Source organism: Danio aesculapii, chromosome 19, assembly GCF_903798145.1.
Source record: "Danio aesculapii chromosome 19, fDanAes4.1, whole genome shotgun sequence".
Taxonomy (NCBI): Eukaryota; Metazoa; Chordata; class Actinopteri; order Cypriniformes; family Danionidae; genus Danio; species Danio aesculapii.
In genome coordinates this window covers 35,040,384-35,064,078 of record NC_079453.1, presented here as the reverse complement: position 1 = coordinate 35,064,078, position 23,695 = coordinate 35,040,384, and the positions used below count along the sequence as shown (strand labels likewise).

Below are 23,695 nucleotides of genomic sequence, written 5' to 3'. Positions count from 1 at the left end.
TCTGCTTCAGTTCCTCTCACATAGTACAAGCCGCAACCATACGAGCATCAACGATTACCATGTGTCTTCTCCCAATGGGGAAAAAAAATGTGTATGAGCTTGTACAACATCAGAAATAGCACCTTGTACCTCGCCTTAAGAGCTTAGTCATCTACAGTATGACTTTCCCAAAATTGTCCATTTCGCTCTAATAGCTTCAAATGCTGTTGTTAACTATAACTATTAAAACTGCTTGTTTATCAAATGAAAATAAATATTAAATTGAAACATTTATATTTGTAAAGCTTTAGAAATGTTGCATAAATGACATTGGCTTACAGGTAGGCCCCATTCGCAGTTTTCCACAGATTTTGAGCCCATCATTGAGTATTTATTTACTTGTCTATAAATGTTTGTGAATTTATATTTATTCCGTTTTTAAATTAATTTCAGTAATAATATTGACTAATATGAAAATATTCAGTTGATTTATTTCCAATACAGTTTATAATGTAATATTTTCTGTCTTTTAGTAGATATATTACATTAAAGACTTGCTTTTGTTTACCAAATAAGTAGATAGATAGATGTTGTAAACATAAATTAACAGTTAAAAAGGTATTATTTTTTATTTCACATATTAAGTTTTTAGTTACAATACTGCAAAAATAATTACATATAAATCAGCAGATTTTTACAAAATTCTCTGCAGAAATAGCAAAAAATATCCACAGATTCTGTCTGGCCCTACTTATACTAATACACAAGCAAGAGCTAAACAGAAACATTAAATAACGTTGAACACACATACATGAATAAACTTAAAATCCATTAAACCTGGAAATAAATATTTTAATTTAATAATACATTTAACACTAATTAAAAAACTGTTTTTAATAATAAGATAGAAGGTTGAAAGCCCTCGAAATAGAGTAAATCAAAAACCTTTTTTTTTTCAGGTCATGTGCATGCTTTCTCTGCTTCAAAATCCTAGATACGCCAGAACACAACATGACATCTAGATAATGTTTACTCCAGAAGGTCATGTCTAATGATGGGTCACAGTGGCCTTTAGCTGCAGTAACGATGAACCTTAAAAGCCTGCTTACCTTTCAGACTTATCAGTAGGGTTGTTCCGATACAGATACTAGTATCGGAAATACTTACCGATACTCCAAAAAGTCTGACATTGGTCTCAGCGAGTATTTAAATCCATAAACCGATCTGATACCATCATTTAAAATGAGATATATGCCTGTTAGCTTCGCTTAACACTGCAAACCAGTTCTTCTCCGCTGAAGTTGTGCCACAACAATAATTGTTAGTGCAACAAAAAAAGAAGACGATAACACACTATTTTATTTTTAAAATGTTTGAAATTTAAAGTTTCAAAGAGGTTTTTTTCCTATATTATTTATATTCTTTTTTTAGTATTTCTTTATACTCTGGTTTTTATACATTTACACTGTAAAACTTGAATAAATTTATTTTCAGTTTATGGGGTTTGATTTGTGGCTGAGGCTTTCAGTAAAGTACAATAAATAATTATACTACTGAATGTCTGATAATAAAATTACATAATAATGTATGTATTTGTTTATGTTTGATGAATAACTATGAAGTACACCGTGAATGAATTTCTGTAAATTTATACATGGCACAACTGTTTTTACAGATACACACTTGGGTTTTGGTTCAGTAGTTGGTAGCTCAGGTCTCGAAATTGGTATTGGGAGGGAAAAAAGGGTATCAGAACATCTCTACTTATCAGTCCTATTTGACCTGTTCTACAATACACTCTCATAAATAAAAGTACGCGAGCTGTCACTGTCACTTTTCAAAAGGTATATATTTGTACTTGAAGGGTGCTTATTGATACCTCAAGGGTACATATTAGTTCCTAAAAGTACAAAAGTGTACCTCTTGAAATTTTAAGGTAGCATTATGTACCTTTGAGGTACCCATATATACACTTAGGTACAAATATGTACCTTTTGAAAAGGTACCACCCCAGTGACAGCTCTTGTACCTTTATTTCTGAGAGTGTATGATCGTCTCTAGTGACCCAGCAGCATCCTCGTTCTCTGTTTCTTACATAAAGACAGACGTGTTGTACCAGCTGTGGGAACATTATGTGTCAGGGCAAGCAGCCGCCCTGTGTCTGGGATATGTAGCCTGACTTTCTGATTACAACTGTCTTAGGTGTCCCTTTGACTCTGATAACAGCAGGGGCTCTTGTCTTTCCACTTCTCTTTCTCACCATTGTATTTCCAGCTTGTTTCATAATGGCTGCAAACCACCCTTCAAAGCTGGGGATATCAGCTACTGTCTTGCTGACCATGTGTGCAATGCAGAATGATCTAAAATGAGAGTTGAATCATTTTAGACAAGCCTTAGTCTGAACAGGAAAGCAGAAGAGATAAAAAAGGTGGGAATTTCAGCTCCATATGGCTCCCATTCCCAAGGCATCTCTGCGACTGTATGTGAGAACCAGATTCTAAACATATGTGTCTGTGTAGGCTTAATCTGCCCCATACTTGCTCCCCATTCACTTTCAATCCTTTTCTCAATTGATAACAGTCACCGTGCTAAAAACAAAGCTTATATATTACACAGGCACGGATACATCTTTCTTAGCCTTGGCTAGACATTTACCGATAAAAGAAATGACAGAAAAATCAGCAGGGGTCTTCAGTTTCACGCCTACACCTGTGCAGATTAACCATTCTGCATACGCAAAAATAAATAAATATGTTTTTTAAAAAAGCAAATAAAATAAACAATGAAGAGATGATGGACAGGCTAATGCGAAAAAGCAACGCAGGTAATGTCAATGTGACATATAATTATTTTTAATAAGGCATCTCTGTATTCGGTCTATGATATTCATTCAAAAGCATATTGATAGAAAAGAAAGATTCCTGAGTCAGTGAAAGGGACGAGGCAAAGCAAAAGTGACTCGATTCAACATTAAAATCTCAGTATGGGGCCGGTTATTAACTTGAAATGTTAACAACGTGACAAGTCCAGGCACTATAATTCCCAAGAACCGCAGCACAAGCCTGAAATGAATAAAATAGCCCAAGCACTAGTGCGAAAGCTATTCTGAACCAGTATGCCTGTCAGATTGTTATAATTGGAAAATACCATATGAAATTGTGAGAAATTATACTAATTGGCCAGGACATGATAAAAACTACGGATATAAAAAAAGGATCTTATTTGGCTTTGGTCTCAGAAGCTGTTCATAAAAAGCAGCTTGTGGATCTAGATGTTTAATTGAGCAGACCCCCTAGTTTTTCGCGATTCCCCTATTGCCAAAGCCAACGCAAAATCAACAAAATTCCATCAAAATTCTTAATTTAAATGCAAAATAATCACCAAAAAAAATCCCTCTCCAAAAAAAACTATTCTAAACTTTGCAATTAATTGTTTTACATGATTTATAGACATTGCGTGATGTATTTGAGTGTCTCTGGAAAAATTACGTCTCATCTGCGCCTTCACAATCCTAGCATTACATGGAAGGGGAAAGGGGGTGGGGCATTGTTTTGCAGCCTGTGCAGTAAGCATACGCGGATAAAGCTTGAGTGATGGAATTAGACATCCTGTGGTGCGAAATTGGGCATTTTGTGCGTTTGACGTGCTTCAAACTGCAAAAGAAAGTTTGAGCAAACAGGCTGGAGATTCCCTGGAGGCACAGGACACCAACATGACGTCATATTGTGGTTGTACTCCAACGTACCCCAACGTTGTGTGGACGTTGGATTTTGTTTGGAAATGAAAATTGGGTTGACGTCAGAACCCAAAGTCAGGCCAACGTCCAACCTAAAATCAACCAAATATCAACGTCTAATCATGTTACACGATGTTGTGCGGACGTTACCACTATGACTATCACTATCAGTATCAAAAAACTGTCAGACGTCAGATTTTGGTCACTTTCTAACACAACCTAAAATTAATCAAATAGCAATGTAATTTGACGCCGTTATTAGTCGCCATTAGGTTGTCCATTGAATTTTGGTCACCAAAATAAATAAGCTCTATTTTTATAGTATGTGTCACTGTCATTGTGTCAGATTGCACACCTAACATATTAGACTAGTGTTTCTCAACCACGTTCCTGGAGGACCACCAACACTGTATGTTTTGGATGTCTCCTATGTCTGTCACACCTATTACAGGTCTTTTAGTCTCTGCTAATGAGCTGATGATCTGAACCAGGTGTGTTTGGTTAAGAAGACATGGAAAATGTGCAAGGCTGCTGGTCTTCCGGGAACATGGTTGAGAAACACTGTAGTAGGCTACCTAATATGATAAATAATATATATGATTTTTTTAAAAAGCAAAATTGTCAAATTTCTGGGCATTCCCACCACAAAATCAGTCATTTCTATCGCAAAAAAAAAAAAATCACAAAAAAACCCCCGTAAAAACTAGGGGGTCTGACATGTGGATCCGAGAAATCTTTAGTTACATAAAACTTGAGAAATTAAGATGTTTACTCGCAGGATCTCTCAAATCGTTTTACAAGACCTGGAACCCTGTTTTAGACTATATCAAAGGCTTACCCTGTTCAGTTAATATCAGATCTAATACACAGTAAATAATTGGAAAGAGAAAATATTGACTCCTTAATGTGAACTTTTTTTCCGATTTTATTTATTTATTTATTAATTTTTAATTTAATTTTATTTATAATTTTTTTTTATTTTTATTTTTTTTGCTCTTATCGTATACTTGCTCATTTATCATTAATATTTTTTAAAAAAGAATTTCCTTTATTTTTATTTTTTTTCATTATGTTTTTTCTTTCAGAGGATATGTTTGTTTATAATTCATAAATTAAATTTATTTTATTTTTAGGGAATAGTGGGGAAAATAAGAAAAATAAGACAAATTGTAATTTTTCCTATGTTGTATTGTATACAGTGATGTATTGTCTTGTTAAACACCAATAAAAAAACAAAAACAAAAAAAACAAAAAAACTAAAAAAAACTAGGGGGTCTGATTGAGGATTAACATCTGGGTCAAAGCTAGGATTGGTCTGGGAATCGGGAAAATAGAAACAACCCCAAGGCATCTAAACCTCATTGCTTCCTACCTGTTGGACAGAAATGGCTATTAGGAAATATTGTAGATTCTAGGCTGTAATCTTTGTGCATGTCAATATGTGAATTTTATGACATCCATGCTAAGATTCTGACCCTTTGAAAATGCTGAAATATGAAAAAGTGGTGTGAATGTGGAATGTCCTCCATTAGAATCTGTCAGCACAACATATCCATTATGTTTCATATTTCCTTCTGCTGTAATATTACACAGCAGACAACTTAAAAGCTTTGCACTTCCATAGTGTACGTCATCCTGTGTTCGAAAGATGTAATAATCACCATAATATCACTCACTTTTATACTCGTTGGATGGATGAATTCCACACAAAGTACAATCAGTGACTGTAAAGCCTAATTTGAAGAAAAAATATATATAAAAGAACTATTTATAATATAATCTCACTATTTCCATTATACTGAGAATGATGAAATAAAAATGACTTCATACATGCTATAGAGTGCAGGCAGGGTACATATACTCAATTTTTTATACATTTTACCTAATATTAGTCAAAGAAAAAGAAGAATTGCCAAAAAAAACTGCACTCTACAAGAGCAGCATTAAACCCTCCTAAAAGTGGCAGACTGCACAAATATGTTGTGGAGGAAAAAAAAGGAGATAACTCAATTCAAATGAGCTCCCTCGTGGAGTGGAAAAGAAGCAATTTTGCATTTTAAACAGGCTCAAAAACATACCAGAGTGCACATCCATCCTGCCCTGATTTCATAAAGTTAATCTGCGCAGAGTTAACGCACATAGTGCATTTGTTTGGCAGTTACCTTGCCTTTCACAGATGAATATTAGGCGGGCCACCATGGATATTGATGCAGCAAGAGATTTAATGTGGCTCCCAGGAAGGACGATGAAGTGCTTTCCATTTTCCTGTTCGGCAAGGTCTTTTATTGCTTTTCAAAAGAGCTCTCGAGTAATATGGATCGCCATTAAATGGCACGCCAAACTGAGCATTATAAAACGCAAACCCGCTCATCTTCACCCGATGTCTGGTCATTTTTCACGACTAGACAGTGCCAGTGAATCTGTTGCCACTCTCCTTATATCCCAAATTTGCATGCAACAACATATATAAGAATTCAAAAAGGACGTGCACATTTTCACACTATTTTCAAGAAACCACTATTAAAGACCAGCATGATTTGGTGCAGAGTTGAGTCACATCCTTCAGGGTCAGCCAGTTTGCCTCCATGATATAAACAAACAGCAGTGCATGCTATTTCTACATTGTTCCACAAAGGTGGTGGTGGTGGTGGGGGGGGGAGGGGGAGTTTGGCATTTATCACAATCTAATAGTGACTCAAATGTTTTTCTGAATAAACAGAATAATTACAGATTAAACAACACAACATATGGATAAAGGAATTTTCTGGTTTAAAACATTATAAGCTTTAAAGATGCAGTATGTAAGTTTGACACACAGTGGTTGAACTACGTATTACATTTCTGAATCAAAACAAATGCAGGCGCAGGTTGCCAGATTGAAGAGCGAGTCTGATGATTGAGCCTAAAGCCTGATTTAAATCATGTTCTAAATAATATCAATGGCACACGATAGAGGGAATATTTTCTGTATTAAAAGGTGCATTTGTTCTAATCAACATCTCGAATTGATATATTAGAAACGGCTTCTATTTCTTGAAGCTGAACAACAGAAAACTGACAATGATCACCTCAGGTACACCTCATGTGCTTTATTCAGTGTTAAATGCTGGCATTGTGATTTTGAATGCCATTTTACATGACATTTATTGCAATACTACTGAAAGCAGCAGCAGATAGTTCACCTCAGATCTTAAAAATAAAATAAACCGTTTGAAATTGAACTTTGGAACTGTGAAATAATGCAAACCGACACATATCAGTTATTCAACATCTACATTTAATAATGTTCAAGAGGTTTAAAATGTATTAATTAGAATATAAATCTTACTGTTTCATTGTAGTGCAGTGAGTGCAGTATTCTGTGCTTCTGAAAGGTTGTATTTAAATTTCCGTCGTCTTTCGGCTGGCGCAAACAGCCCAATTGCTTATCACTGCAAATCTCTTCATGTAGCATGTTGTTAGGACAAAGGGATACAATGTCACCTGCTCACCTAATGTTTACGTCTGTAATATTTATATTACTTGCTAATTAATGACCTCATGTGGAACTTTGAATCTGCACCTCATTTCGAAGTCTGCTAATGTCCACCGGAGGTCGGATTTTGGTCACGAGTGCATGCTTTGAGAGCCTTTCTGACTTAATGAATGAATGAAATACGTGGTTTTCCACCAAGGCAACGCGGGGTGCTAAAATGTAATTGGCTAAAGTGGCATTGGACGGGTTAAAGAACCAAAACAGAGACAGCGTTCTGGCACGCAAAACACATTTTCAAAGCAGAACAACTGACTTCGGCATTGTTTTTCAGATAAATAAGAATGTTCACTTAGCATGTTTCTTAAATATCTGCAAACATATGATGGATTTTTTATGCTTAAGAAGAGTCAAAAACTTCCATACAGCACCTTTAATCTAATGTAATGTCATTTGTATCTTAGCTATCAACTGCAGAACTTAAAATATATATATAAAGTATTGCTACATCACTTTAGTCTTTTCTTCATATACATGCAATCTGTGTTAGATCTTTCCTTCTGATATCATGAGCAGAAAAATCGCAGACTGTTTGTATGTTTGGCACACATTGCTCGACTTACATCTCTCTTACATCACTCACTGCATTAATGGTAATGTTCAGCTCAATTTAGTGAGGGTAAAACAGCCATCTGTGTACGCATGCAGTACATGAGGAAAAAGAAGGTCACGAAGCATCTCATTCACATTCTTCTGGTGTATTAGAAACCCTATATGATGCTTCTTAAGCAGCCCTCCCCAAGTGCCACTGCGTTATGAATTTAAATCACAAGTACACCAGTGCGTCACAGCTCCTGTGTCATAGTTAAAATAGTAACGCTGAAACCACATTCATCCTCCCACACACCAGCTAAAGTTGTTTATTCACTTAGCAAGTTATAAGCTTTGTGAAACCTAATCTGCAGTGATGATTCAGCCATATAGTTCTGTAGTGCCTGCAGCAATGCAGAAATACACAGTGTGCGGGAAGTTCAGGAAGCGCATAGGAACGTTGTTTTGCTCCTCAGAGAAAACCTGTGGCCAGTAACGTGAAGCATGACATGCCAAAGCCACAGGAAGCCAATCAGCTGCATGCTAATGCCAACAAGATGGCTGCATTTAGCAGCCTTTCGCTCATCAAATTGGGGTCGCAAGGTGAGGGAGACAAAGATAGAGAGCACCTTTCATGGATAAAGTCTTGCGGGATAGATAGTGGCGTGAAAGAGATGACGAACGAGCCATTACAACCAGCTGCAGCGCTTCAGATCTGCCTTGCATTAAAGATGAAGAAGTCAGTAATGTCGAGAGAGAGAGAGAGAAAGAGAGAGAGAAAGGGAAAGCATCGACTCTTTGGATAATTGGAATTCAGATGCCGTCTCAGGTATCCGAGGCCGAGGGTGAACTGGGAGTGTGCGTTGCGTCGGTATGAATACATTATGAACTTGTGCACGCTGATGCACCATGCAATCATCTCCGCCAGATGGAACGGCGCACAGAGCGTGGCCCATCAAACCCTGCCGGCTTGTCAAAGAAGATGTATGGATTCCCCCGCCCTCCTAGAACTCATTCCCAACACTTACTCCGCTCATTCTCCCTGCAACAAAGCCTGTCCCTTTGGATCTCCATCTTTCTCGTTCCCTTTCTCCCTGAGCCCTCACTTTTCGAGGCTTCTCCCCAGGCGCAGTTGTTTTCCCGAGCCCCACTTGGCCGGCGCCAGGTGGTGTGCCAACGTTCCATTCCATCCCATCAAATGACGTGCGCTGAAGGGACCCGCATCAGTCTGTGCTCGCTCAAGAGTTACCAACCCACCCAACCGCCAACTGCAGCAACCTGTGCACTCCGATATTTAAAGAGATTGCACTTCTCCGCCAGGCTCTTTCCTCAGCACACCCAACCGAGATGTTATTTCTGGGTTAAAACAGATGTATGAATCATTCCACCTCTTAAACGCACCGTAAATGCCATCATCGGTTACCGGTGGCAGCAACCTTTAAAAGAAAGTGATTTCACACTATAGCTATCCCAGTTTGATGCCAGTCGTGCCAACTTAAGTGGACACTGACGAGTGGGCACTGTTAGTTTTACAGTGTGCCTATAATGTGAGATAATGCGTTCCTACAGCAGTTCTGCAGTAAATACGAAGGGCTGGGAGCCATCTGCTGATCCATTTCAAAATATGGTCTTGCGTCCAAAGAAAAAAAAAGAAATGGACTGACCAATAAAACAGATGCAGCATTTATAGTGAAAGTCACTCTTCTTTCCTTCGTCCTCTTCTTCAAAATGGATTTATCTTAACGTCTGTTTTAACCATCTGTTGAAATAAGGCCCCATTGGCATGAAGCGCAGAGGAAGAAAACAAGTGTAGAGGAGCAATAAAAGTGATTCACGGTTGCCGCTACGCATCCGTTGAAATCGCAGAGATTTGTGCATTATCTTGTTGCCAGACTTAAAGAAAAAAGAGGAAAAGGATAAATCCTTTAAGGCTGTGAGAGTGTAGGACCTCACAGGGGAACTCGCATAAAAAACACTTGTAATCTCCTCTTGAGCCTCATCTACAAACAGACAATCACAACTGACGTGGGAACAATGGAGGTTTTGCAATTACACTACGAGCACAACTGCAATTTCCAGCATCTTTTGAACAAACGGTAAATAATTATTTACTTACTTCTTATCTAGAGAGGCAGAATTAGAGCATTTTTCAATAAAAGGCCTTTCATACTGAGATTAGTGCTCTCAAACGCTAGTATGAAGCTCGTCCAACTCTCAAGTCAATGACTCACTCAGCTTCCTGGCATGAGCAGATGCCAGCTGAAAAGTGGGGAGAAAGAGAGAGAGAAACAGAGAAAGACGGCACACGCAATATGGCTCAGCACCTAGACACATGGCTTTAACTGGCTATCCACCAACACTGCTGTGTTTTTCACTGTGTCCCTCATTAGCAGCGTGTAGGTTAAAGTCACACACGTCCTCGTGGGAGCCGCGCTTGGTCCACGAGCAACACTCTGTCATTGAAGAAAGTTTGTTTGGTGAAAACAACATCACATAAACAGAATGTCACATGGCCACAAGAAAATAGACATTCAAAACTTGTGATAGACTTTTTATATTGACCAGAATTTGGCTAATTTAAGATTAAAACTGTGTATGGCCGACGTTGGTAGTGCTTCCCCTTGTGTCTGTTCTAGAATCATCCTAGTCAACAAACTTGTGAATTACTGCTTATAAAACGTCATGGAGCCTAAGTAGCTTGTGACTTTCTAGGTCTTATCGGTATACTTTTGATCCCAAGACAAAACCTAATAATCTTCTAGAGCTTCAGACTAGATTCCAGCTATGTCTCTGTGCTATATTTGTCAAGACACCAAAGACTCCAATGAAAAACCTGATCTAAATTAGTCTCTTGAGAATATAATGGGAAACATTTTTAGACTTTGGATTCTTTGGATATGTTTTAAAGGAATTAGAAGGGACCCACTTAATATTATGTGTGCTTAACTACTATGTACTTGCATCAAAATATAATTACATTGTACTTTCTGTGTTCATAATTTATTGCAGAACACTTCTGGTGTTCTTGAGGTGGGATACAGGTAGGATTAGGGACAGGTTTGGTGGTATAGTTTTATGTGTGGGTTAAGGTTTAAGGGATGGTCAACAGTGTAAATACAAATCTAGTTACATAAATTAATTATAAATGTTATTATATGCATGTATTTAATCAAACATAAATACAATGCAAATTTATCCAATACTGTTATGAATGAACAATTTCAGTGTATGTACATATTAGTTAAAGCCACTTAAAATAAAGTGTGACAATTAGAAGAATAAAAAGTGACAGAAGGCTTTCATTTGCTCTTCATTTTATATCATTTAATACAATATGATGTCTACTAGACGTAACTGAGATATTAAGGAGATCTCATTTGTGACCTTTCTTTGGGAAAAAAATTCAAGACACATTTATTTATTGTTCTTTATTAGTTTTTATTATTAATTTCAATAATTTTGAATTAATAAGTCATCAATAAATCACAATTTTTGTTGTAAAGAAAGTCATATTGTATTTGCTGCACTGTAAAAGCCAAAAAGTTAAGGTAACTCAAACCGCTTGAGGAAACCGATTGAAACAAACCATTTATGTTCATAAACTAACCCTAATGAGTACTGTGAACTTAATCCATTTGAGTAAACGAAGCGATTTGAGAACGGTAAAACCCAATAAATGAAGCAAACTCAAACCAACTCAGTACTGCAAAACCCAATAAGTTAAGACAACTCAAACCACATGAGGAAACCAATTGCAACAAACCATTTGAGTTAAAAAACTAATCTATACGAGTACAGTTAACTTACTCCACTTAAGTTGAAGCAACCAGGTATTTAATTAACTCATTACCTTCACCACTGAGCTCAAAACACTTTTCAAATGAATGGAATTAACTTTCAGTCAATTTTGAGTTAACTACACTTTGATAGAGTTGTTGGGTTGTACAGTGTGTGTAACTGAAAAACATCATAGAACATAACAATCTGTAAACGTCTAAAAAGACTGGTTGTGGCCATATAATTTAAACAAACCATGTAAAATTATATTTGAAACCCCAAAAAACACATAGTTTTATATATACTACATAATACATAGTATAAATCATATTATGAATATCACAGCCTTCAACAACATGTAACTACAGACAGTTGTAAAGAAATCAAGACTGAAAGAGGCCAGAGAACATCACGATGCTCCCACCGAGAGACCTGGCGCTTCTCAGGCTGATAAGGGAACACACATCAGATGTTTCATCCATATCCATATACAGCTCCTGTCCTCTCCTGCAGCTCAAGCCGACTGCAATTACCTCTGCACTCTGTCATTGCCCTCAGCACCACTCAAACCTGCAAATTGCAGGCCTTTATCCACTTATTCACTTTATTCATTTCAGCCACTTATTCTCACTGGCTGTGGCAGCTACGAACGGACGTCTCTCCACGCCTGGCAACAAAAGCGCGGCGAAGTCTCTGATGCTAGGACGAGTCGAGCCCACGGCGGCGGATGCCAAATCAATTTTCGACAGATAATAAAGAGGCTCATGTTTTACATTAACAAAACGCTATTTTACTACACTCAAAAAATGCGAGCTAATAATATACTGCTCTCGCTAACTGAAAACACAGCTACGTGATAAAAGAATAACTGACACGCAGGAGGAGGAGGAGGTGGGGGGAAGACGACTGCGAGAAAAAAAGAAAGACCCTGGCGGCAGGATGACGGTTTATTTCTGCTGGGACCTCTGTCTGTAAGTGTTTTGAAAATATCACATGACAGAAGCCATGTGTTCAAAATTAGAGTGAGTTAAGTCCACTGCACAGAAAAATATGTCGACAATTTATGAAACGCAGTCCTGGATGGAGATTTACTAAGTAGAACCAGATTCAGAAAACAACTAACCCCCACTTCCAATTACCGTGCGCACACATACACAAACTGTCTCTTTCTCTCTCTCCCTCCCTCCTCCTATTCCCCTCCATGAGACCTTAAAAATGGTTCGAGTCACATCTGGCAGGCAGGAGACGTCGGAGATGGTGGAGTATGACCTAACGTCAGGGCACTTCCATCCTGAGCAGTTTGTGTGTTTGTGTGTGTGTGTGCGCGCACGATTGTGGCACTGGCCACAGTTTGCTAATGGCTTTCAGTACAAGGAACTGAGGCGTAGCTCCAGGCAATGACTGCCCCTCAACCGATTGGCTGCCATCACTGAGTGGCTTCTTAATGACTAAATACACTCAAGAGAGGCCGTCTTTAATGCTTAAACTTGGGTCAAAATCCTTGTAGCTGTACTAGCTAAAAGGACTGAGAAAGTGCATGGGAAAAATGCGCTACCAAAGACAGTGTCTCTTATTTTAGTTTGTTTTGTTGTTGTTGTTGTTTTCGTATTATCCAAGACAACAACCTTTATCTGGAAGTAAAGTAGTGACCGTGTGCATCAGAAAATAATCTTCAAAAAAAGACTGTCTCTAAAATAAAAGCTACAAATCTAGCCTTGTTTCCATGCTAACCATGAATCCTTTTAATGTAGATTCTTACACTGTACACCACCATAATGCACCATCAATATATTATGCATTCATGCATTCATTTTCCTTCGACTTGGTCCCTTTAGTCATCAGAGGTTGCCACAGCGGAATGAACCGCCAACTTATCCCGCATATGTTTAACACAGTGGATGCCCTTCCAGCTGCAACCCAGTACTGGGAAACAGTCATACCCACTCATTCACACACACACGCACATATACTATAGCCAATTTAGTTAATCCATTTCATGTATACCGCATGTCTTTGGACTGTGGGGGAAACCGGAGCACCTGGAGGAAACCCACGCAAACATGAGAAAAACATGCAAACTTCACACAGAAATGCCAACTGACCCAGCTGGGACTCGAACCAGCGACCTTCTTGCTGTGAGGCAACATCGCTAACCACTAAGCCACTGTGTCGCCATCAATACATTTAAAACAAAGAAAGTGTATACAAATATATTATAATATATTTTGAGGACAGCACAAACTTAGAACTAAATTAGAACTAAATTATATTATTGTATCTATATTGTAATTATTGTTCTCTTTGAAGAAGTATATTATACTTCTTCAACTAACTATTAACTATACTGGAATTCGGTACCAATCGATACTGAAATTTTAAAACGTCCATTTCCCGCTAACATTTAAGCGGTGTTAAGCACGTTCTTAAACAGCGCTGATTTGCCATTGGGTTCACCTGCTCAACAGAACTGACTGTAATTGGCTGTGAAGGTCATCGGTTCACTGAACTGTTTACTGCATGTAACCACAGATACAGGCACACTGGAGAGTTTTAATGCCGTGATTCATCAGCGGATAGCTCTTATGTCATCTTATAGACTAAGCAGCTGATCGACGTGACTTTGAAATGCTCCAGTGTCCCTGTAGGTGCTCAACAGCGCTTAAATGTTAACGGAAATGTACGTTTTTAAAATTTCAGTATCGATTGGTACTGAATTCCGGTATTGTCACAACCCTACCCTTTACACACCACACTATTTCTGCTTTAGATTTTGATCGTATTGTGTTTTGTTATTAGGTTTGTAAAGCTGCTTTAGAACATTAATTGTAAATGAAAGTAAACTTGAATTAAACTAAACATTTAACAATATTGTGAACTAAGAATGTCTAAAATAATGTATGAAAACATTTTTTGCTTACAAATAAAGCTGCAAAACTACAATACTTGGATAAACATGAACTATTGCAGATGAAAAACATTGAAAATATATTGTTTTCATACTAACAAAAAAGCATTTATCATATAAAATTGAAAATTGATTGCAGGTCAAATATCGTAAGCTAAAAAACTTGTCTAATATATATAGTTCCCTTACAAAAAACACAGGTAACTATGGATTTTAATAAGAAACCAAGCAATGCTAACCCTGAGTTACAGTAAAAATCAAGGTACATAGTTTGTTTTGTTGGAGTAAGTAGTAAGGCTGCACGATATTCAAAATATCTAATATTGTGGAATTTTTTCTGTGATAAACAGTACAATATGAATACAGGTTTATGATACAAAATGGGTTGAATTGCACTATTTGATGGTTTTCTAGGGAGTCTAACTATTCAGGTAGACAAATTGAATAATCACAGTGCAAAAATGCTTTTCTTACTTTTTCTCATTTATAGTCCAAATATAAAAAAAATCTTAGAGCAAGTAAAAATATTGTTTTGTTTTCAACTTCAGAAGAAATAAGTCAAAATTAAGAGTTTTTCTTTAAAACAAGCCAAATTTCCTGCCAGTGGGTTGTGTTTTCGGTTTAAAATGTGTATATTTGAATACTAGAAAGATCTATTTTGTATACTAGAAACATGACAAAAATTCATTTTCTTGCATAAATCCTTCATATTCCATATAAATACAGTAATTAAATCTGTAGCTACAGATAATTCAGACTAGGGCTAGGCGATATGGGAAAAAATGCAATCTCGATTATTTTTTCCATATTGTAAGATAGCGATAAATATTTCGATATAAGTTGTTAACCCTTCCAAATTTAAAAAGAGTACCGCAACAATGACTGAAGCCACAAAAAATTAGAGGATCCATTAAACGGCATAACATTTTCGGCCGATACATTTTTGATGATATCTCTAATATCAGCACACTTTAAGATTTCTATTGCTGCACAATTTTGCTGTGTGATTGGCTCTTAAATCAATAGAGTCATTGCATTGACATAAATGTTTATGCGATTCATTATTATATCGTTTATTGGCCCAGCCGTAATTCAGTCTCAACATTGCCTATCTTGTGATGTCACGATTGTGGATGCACACGTTGAGATATCAATGCGGAAACGATATATTGTGCAGCCCTATTAAGGGTCATAAGTCATTAAAAATTGTCTATAATTAAGTGCACTGAAAACACGACTTGTTGGAGTACCAAAACCATTACAAACTATGAAATTCCAGTGAACATATATTGCATGAACACAAAAAAAGGCTACAAAAATACAGGAGCTTAGCCATGATTTCATATTACCCAAGAGAATGACCTTCATCTCATTAAAGTAGCAAATTATTGCGAACCGAGAACATGCGTCAAAAACACACTGTACGAAAACACTCTTGCAAACAGAAAAAAAGCTATAAAACTACAGGCAGAGAGGAAGGAGCCAAGCTCTGCTCAGCACTGAGAGCTTCAGTCCCTGCCACAGATGGACGGCACTGTGTTTGGCACTCTGCCAGCGAGTGAACAGATTGTCCGTGGCGGCGGCCTGGAGGAACGGTAGCTCCAGTGCAGATGGGTGTCCGAAATAACCCAGTGTCAGTTCTGCTCAAGTGTCCCTGACCTGGCACACGCGCCTGCTTACAGCTGCTTCCTCCAGAGCTTCCCAGAACAATTCTACACATGCACACACAATTCGTAAACACGCACTTAGCACTAAGGCCGATGTTAACAAACAAGTTTTGAGTGGTTATTTGAAAAGAACAAACTGGTAAACCTGATCTATAACGCATGAACGAGACACTTTCTCGACATATCTATCCAAAGCAAAGCACACATATGAGTTCAGATGCAAAAACCTCTTATTTTTATCATCTTTAAATCTTTCAGGAGTTTTGGATGGCATTGCATTTGTTGTACACTGTATATGAAGAGATTATATGCAAAAACCTCTAAACACCGTCTGAAATTTTCCTCTAAAATGAGTGTTTTTATCAGGCTCCTGTGTTTATGTTCAGTAATATCACTTGTATAGCAAAGAATAAGTCCTGTTCCTGGTGTTTAAAGTGAAATATCTCAACATAAACGAAGGAAATGAAAGAAAAATGTTCATTTTTGATAGAAATTTCAGACAGCACTCAGAGGTTTTTGCATCTAAACAACAAACGCAATGCCAATCCAAAACTCCTGATAGTTTTAATGATAAAAACTCAGCCAGAGCATTGCATCATTCAAACTACAGTTTAAAGGGCCTCTCAGAGCCAAGCACACAGCCAAAAGTATTACACTTGCAAGTTTAGACACAAAACAGAAAGAGAAGTCGAGGCTGGGTAGATGGAAGAGGGGGAGTCGGAGAGGTGGGCACCAGACGGATTGCCTGGCAGAGAGGTAGTGGCCATGGCACACAGGAGAGCAGCAGTGCCAACAGAGCTTGTCTCACAACACCATCTGTGAAGAGCAGCACTGAGATCTCCCTGCAGCCTGCACACACACAGCACGCCAGCTGCCCTCTGCAACTCTCTCTCCTTTTCTTTCCTTCAGTCTGCTTTCTTTACATCCATGCTCCACACAGTGCTTTTTCTCAATCTTTAACTGATCTCTGTTTCTCAAACAGGACTCGTCAATATGCATGTAAAGATTCAAGCTATTTCATGGACAGTCAGGCTATTTCTATATTACTGCTATCACAGAAAGCTTTCATTTGCTCATCATTTTACACCATTTAATACAATATGATGACATAACTAAGATATAAAGGAGATCTTGTGTCCTTTTAATTCTTGGGGGAATAAATAGCAATTAAAAGTTTATTTATTTATTGTTCTTTGTTACTTTTAGTATTCATTTCAATAATTTAGAATTAGTAAGTCCTCAATAAGTCATAATTTATATTGTAAAGAAAATCAGATTGTATTTGCTGTGTAACTGAGAAACATCATAAGACTTCATAAAAAAAATCTAGAAACATCTAAAAAAACTGCTTGTGGTAATATAAATTCAACGAACGATGTTAAATTATATTTGAAACCCCCAAAACGCATAGTTTTAAGTATATATTGCATTAAAAACAAGTTCCTTGATAACTGAAATGTAGTAAACAGTACTGATTTAAATACATGACCAAGTGTTGCCTTTGTGATAATCTTAGAAAGGCTTACTAAAAAGAACTACATTAATAACAACTGTAATAATAATAATAATAATAACTAATAACTAATAAATGATAATAATACATTATATATATATATATATATATATATATATATATATATATATATATATATATATATATATATATATATATATATATATATATATATATAATTATTTTTAATGCTTTTCATCTTTATTTGGATAAGAAAGTGGAGATTACAGACAGGAAAGAATTTGGAGCAAAGAGAGGGGGAAGGACCAGCAAAGGATCTCGAGCTGGGAATCGAACTTGGGTCGCCGTGAGCACCTCAGTGCTATGTGTTCGCACACTTAACCACTAGGCTATTGGCGCAGACACAATAACACATTTTAATTTTCCAGCAATACCGTGTGCATACAATTATCTATTATGGAGATGCATTCCAGTTAAAAATGTGAAAATATTAACAATTCAAAACATTTTTGGAGTAAAAAATCATGTTATACAGCAATATAAAATACAGCAAAATAATATAAATGTGAAATATTACATTTATACTTCTAGTTAACCAACATTCCACTGCACAGGTAGAAATACCATCAGGAAAGGCATCAGTTGTATATAAAGAAACCTGTCAGTAAAGACCTTACACAGCTTAATCAATGAATTAAATCAAACATATAAAAAGAAGGCTGGTTTGCATTTGCTTCTTCCAAAAGTATTCAACCAAAACAGTAAAAGTAGCCTTACATTGTCTCTATTTGAAGATATTTACATTAAGCATGCACAGTTTCCCTCACATGCACATTGACAGCTTCCCGATCTCACCTGGCATCATGGATGCTGGAGACAATCTGGCTATCGCAGAATCCAGGTTGCCTTCCCTAATTCTGCCAAAGTCCCTGTAACCTTAGTCTCTTTGCGCCTTTTTGTGCTCTGCGAGGGACACGGGGGTGACACAGGACCCCCGGGGCCCAAACACCAGGTCTGAGCGGGAGAGTGGAGCAGCCTGTCCTCCTGCTTTCAGAGCTTGAGAGAGACAGATGGAGACCTGCCTCTCGTTCTGCTCTGCTTCCAGGGATGCCCTGCACAAACGAGGGCACGTGTGGCCGCTGGGGCCTCGCGCTATCCTGAACACGCTTGTTCCCGGAGCCCGCAGACTGAGACAATGACAGCTAGAGCGCACGCAAACGTGCACACGCGCTCTCCGCCTCCTCCTCTGACCCCTCCCAGTTGATGCGCGGCAGCCACACAAAACACAGCATGCGTGTATGAGAGCGCATGAGAGGGGGAGAGAGAGAGAGAGAGAGAGAGAGAGAGAGAGAGAGGGAGAGAGAGAGGGAGAGAGAGAGGGAGAGAGAGAGAGAGAGAGAGAGAGAGAGAGAGAGAGAGAGAGAGAGAGAGAGAGGGAGTGTGCCAGCGAGTGAGAGAGAAAGAAGGGGCAGAAGTCAGACGGATGAATGGATGGATAAAACAATCAACAGTAGGTTGACTGATTAAATAGACAGGATAGCATATGAATGATATTAGATAGATAGAATGATTGAATAAAAGACAGGAGTAGACAGACAGAGAGAAAGACAGGTTTATGCTTAGAATCTGTCCTCTCATATGCTTTGAATTAAGAGCACTGTTGCAAAAACAACCTTCTTCTGGTCAACCGGCCAATCTGAGTTCATTCACATCTGCTTCTGCTTACCCACATTCACCTCATGCTTTACTACTACATTCATATAAGATTAAAACATTCAGATATGCGTGTGTGTTTGCTCATGTTTGTGATGTCAAGATGATCAAATTCAGCTGTCATAAATTAACTGTTTGGATGCTCAAATGCTTTAGATTCTTAGGAAATAACGTCATACGGTCGTACTGCTTGCATCAATCAGCACCCCTCCACAATCTTTTATTTTTCTGCAAGCAGCGGCGGGAACAACCTCATTAAAAGCAAGAAAAATCAATTTGGAGAGTCCAAACAAAGGCATGCATCTGCCTCTACTGCTGTGTTTTAAGTCTCTAGAGTGGCGCTCTCCCCCCACCCCCCGCGCTCGTTCTTTTTCTGCTCTCTTTCTCAGATTTGCTGTTTCTCCCTCTCCCCTCCCAGACTGCCATCACTGCATGTGATTAACATATGTCTGGGCTTTCAGCCCCTGTCAGCTTGAAGGCATTTCTCCCAGCCGCCTTAAACAGCAGATGAGCTCCATGTGGAGGAAACACTCAGGAGAGAGAGAGAGAGAGAGAGAGAGCAAACGATGAGGATGAGGGGTGGAGAGATGAAGCTTTCCTCCTTGCACGTTTAGAGCCTCATCTTCTCTCTCTACATCAGCCTCCAACCAGTCTCTCCTCAATGGGGGTTGAACAGAGTGTGACTTTGAGATTAAAAAAACATTTCAGTGCAGGTGGCAGTGAAATCTGCCATCTCAATCATCTCACAGAGATGGGTAATAATACAATACTAAGGATAATTGTACCTTAAATGTTCAATCATTGGCAAAAAAAGAGAAAATGACTTTTTTTTTTATTCCTACTGGCACAGCGTCAAAAAAGTTGATTTGTTTTAATTGCCAACGGTTGCATTCACTTGTAAATTACGAACATTACCAAATCTCCAACAATGCTAGATTTCCTCATTTGCTTTTTTCCTGCAGCTTTAAATACCGAAGTAAAATCCAGTACGGCTATCACAGGGATAAAAGGCAAATTGTACTGCAAGGTATAAGAAAAACACTGCAAAACTGACAGAAGCCATTTCAAACAACTCGCCTGCTGAAGCGTTTTCATAAAACATAAACATAATTGAAACAATTTCAGGAGGATCACTTACCATGAGATAAAAAAACCCACAACTTTTGCTGCATTTATATCCTGCCCTTTGGTGTGAGAGAAAAAGTCATTTCGACTTCCTTTTTGTCAGCACTTACACACCTTCATGTCCACTCAGCACATAGCCAGATCTGTCAACTGCCTTCGCCTCTAAATGAGCACATTTCTCAAAACTCGCTACATCTATGATTTTATTAAGAGGCAACACAGCAAACTAAATATTCAGGCTTTTCTGTGGCTCTCTTCCGTCCTCTTCCTCCCCTTAAACCAATCTGACAACCCTTTCAGAGCCGGTGGGAAGTGAATATATTTCCAGCCCGGCTTGATAAAGGCCTGCTTTAAGAGTTGGCTGAATTAACAGACTGAAAGAGCAGGAATGAGACAATGCGAGATGAGGAAACTGGGAGCTGAAGGGATTCCACTTCTTTCTCATTCCAAGCACCAACAGTGCCAGATTTTTTTTTTTCATGATAGGCTTAAGAGCTTCATGAAAAGCCAATGAGCACACAGATACCTCTTCGACAGGGTCTTTACTTGCAAGTCGAACTGGGAAAGCGGGACAGAGTTGCACACATGCGGTGTCCCCACACACTCAGCCCCTTGACCTGTGTTGCAGGGTGACACCCGGGGAACAGTGTCTTTTGTGGTTCGCTGACACTGAAAAAAGGGACCAAATTAGTTTGTTTTTTCTTCTGCATTGTCTACTTCTCGACCCAACCCAAAGGGCTTGATTTTCCACACAGCTGGAAGCCATTAGAGCTCTCTGATGATCTGCTCGTATGCGGGGTGGCTGAGCTACAGAGGCTGCAGTAAGACAGAAAAACAAAAAGCAAAGGTTGTATGTATGGAGGCATCAGCCAATATGTTGCTATCGCTCTGAAGCAACCCCAAAAGGCACAACTGTCTAACAAGAGGGCACAAATCAGACCATAAATGTTTGCCAGCCATAAAAGACTGAAGAAACATGTGAAGATGCTCTTTCAAGAGGAAAATGTTGTAAACAGTGAAAGTGTAGTGGAAACGTTCAGCTAGCATTATATTTAGGGAGTGATAGGAGTGCTTCGATTTCATCTCATTGAGAACAGCTCACCAATAAAGCCATACTAAAATTGTCAACCTAGGTTCATTCTGATTACATACCGCTATATACATTTCTGGATAGACCAAAATATGTCCCAGGAGCTACTTTTTTTTTTTTGCAGTTTTTGTTTTCGTGAATCCACCAGAGGCCAACATTAAACAATAAAGAGTTCAATTAGCAAGTGGGATGCAACTATTCATTGGTTTCACCATTAACCGCACTTTATTTCGTTAAAATTAAAGGCTTCTCAAAGGCTTCTCAAAACCGTGTTTCTGCTTGGAACAAAACTGCAGCAACTTAAAGTTATGCCAACTGTGAGCTAGTTTAAAGTTCTGAGCTTGTACACAATATGCACCACACTGGATTAAAGGCTGATTTCAACTACGGCCAAGGCTATAACTAAGGGCTGTTCACATATGCCATCTTTTGCGCATGCAAGTTCGTTATTTCCAATGCAGGTGTGTGGCTTGATCGGGATATTTAGCCTGATCTCATTAGAAAAAGTAAGTATTTTACGTTTTGTCAGTTAGGTGGCTAATTCATACGAAAGACATATCAAACAACCCTGCCCTAAACCCAACCGTCATTGGGTGATGAGCAATAAAACTGTTAAACATTTCAACAGTGGACACACTTCATCAAACGGTAAAATGTGACAGAAATATTGGCTTGATAAATATCAAAAAAAATCTTTAAAACCCGTTTGTCAATGAAAAACATAACACTCTGAACAATAAAGAGTTCAATTAGCAAGTAGGGATGCCACGATTAACCGGTTTCACTATTAACCGAGCTTTAATTTGTCAAGGTAATTAACCGCAAAGGTTTCTCAACATCGCATTTCTGCATGGAACAAAACTGCTGCAACTACACAAAGTTATGCTAGATTAAAGGCTGATTTCAACTATGGCATATGACGCTTTGTCAGTTTAATGGCTAATTCGTACAAATTCTTACAAGTTCAATCATATCAAAACGTATGATTTTAAAAAGGAGGCGTGGCATCTAACCCTGCCCTAAACCCGACCGTCATTGGGTGATGAGCAAATCATAATAAATTGTACAAATTAGATCGTACAAAATCATACGAATTAGCCACTAAATCAAAAAGTTACGAATTGCCGTGAGATTGCGTTGGCATTTTGGCAGTGACACGCAAGTGGCATGATGCACTCACGATTTCCTGGGGCCCCAGGCTAAAAGAATGCCGTGAGCACACTGCGAGTCATGTGACAAGAACTGACCGGTTAGCTTAATACTTTGTATGGAATAAACACGTTTCTACTCCAAAGAGTAACAAAATAATACAAAAGACAGAGGTTCAGCAGTCTTTATCATTTATATTCTTTATAAAGGGAAATACTTAGCTAATATGTTGCTTCGATTTACATTAGACAAATAATATTTTACATTAGACAAATATATATATATATATATTCTTATTTATTTATTTGTTTGTTTATTCATTGTTCTGTTATTTATTTTCACTGTAAAATTATTACTTATGTTTAAATGTCAAAAACCTTTTCACTTATTTTAAAGTCCAAAAAGAGAAATGGACTATTGTTTGTTTTGTATTATTATTATGTGCTACGTTATTTGGTTACTGAGCAGGATTAAGTAACACTTTAAAATATAAGGAGTTTTCATGTGAGTTACAAAACTAGCAGTGTTTTGAATAATCGTGCATAATAATAATAATAATGCATAATAATCGTGATAACCGGGATTATTGCTCAGACTATAATCGTACAACCAAAATCTATAATCGTTGCATCCCTAATTAGCAAGTTACTCAAGTTGAAATACTTTAAATTACAGTATCAGTTTGCTATTTCTTGCATTTAAGTTCATCGTTACAGGTTTCTATATCTTCTTTCAATCTGTTTAGCTACCTAAGTGTTGTGGGTTTACATGAAAAAAGAAAAGAGAAAAATCTGAAGTGTGTGTGTGTGTGTGTCCAGTCCCGAGCCATCTGTCCGTTCTGCTGTCCCTGAGTCCCAGAGCAAGCTGTGGCTGAGGGCCGGGGCCAGATCTGTGTTCTGCAGCTATTCATGACTTTCCCACTCCACCTTTTCAGCATGACTGCGACACACAGTGCACGCCAATCAAACCCAACAACGGTCACCAAGTCCAAAAAGACTCCCCCCCCCCCCCTCACCC

The 23,695-nt window shown here is 38.1% G+C and overlaps 1 protein-coding gene across 4 annotated transcripts in view; it reads right to left on the bottom strand.

The window, feature by feature from the left end:
- Positions 1-23,695, bottom strand: part of runx1t1 (RUNX1 partner transcriptional co-repressor 1) — a 90,111-nt gene that overhangs the window by 40,017 nt on the left and 26,399 nt on the right. Inside the window, exon 1 of one of the 4 annotated variants that reach the window (XM_056479545.1) lies at positions 18,457-18,796. The exons of the other annotated variants lie outside the window; for them this stretch is intronic. Coding sequence (XP_056335520.1) covers positions 18,457-18,466 — 10 coding nt within the window. The 5' untranslated portion in view covers positions 18,467-18,796. Of the gene's footprint in view, positions 1-18,456; positions 18,797-23,695 lie in introns of those variants that run through there. 4 annotated transcript variants of the gene reach the window in all.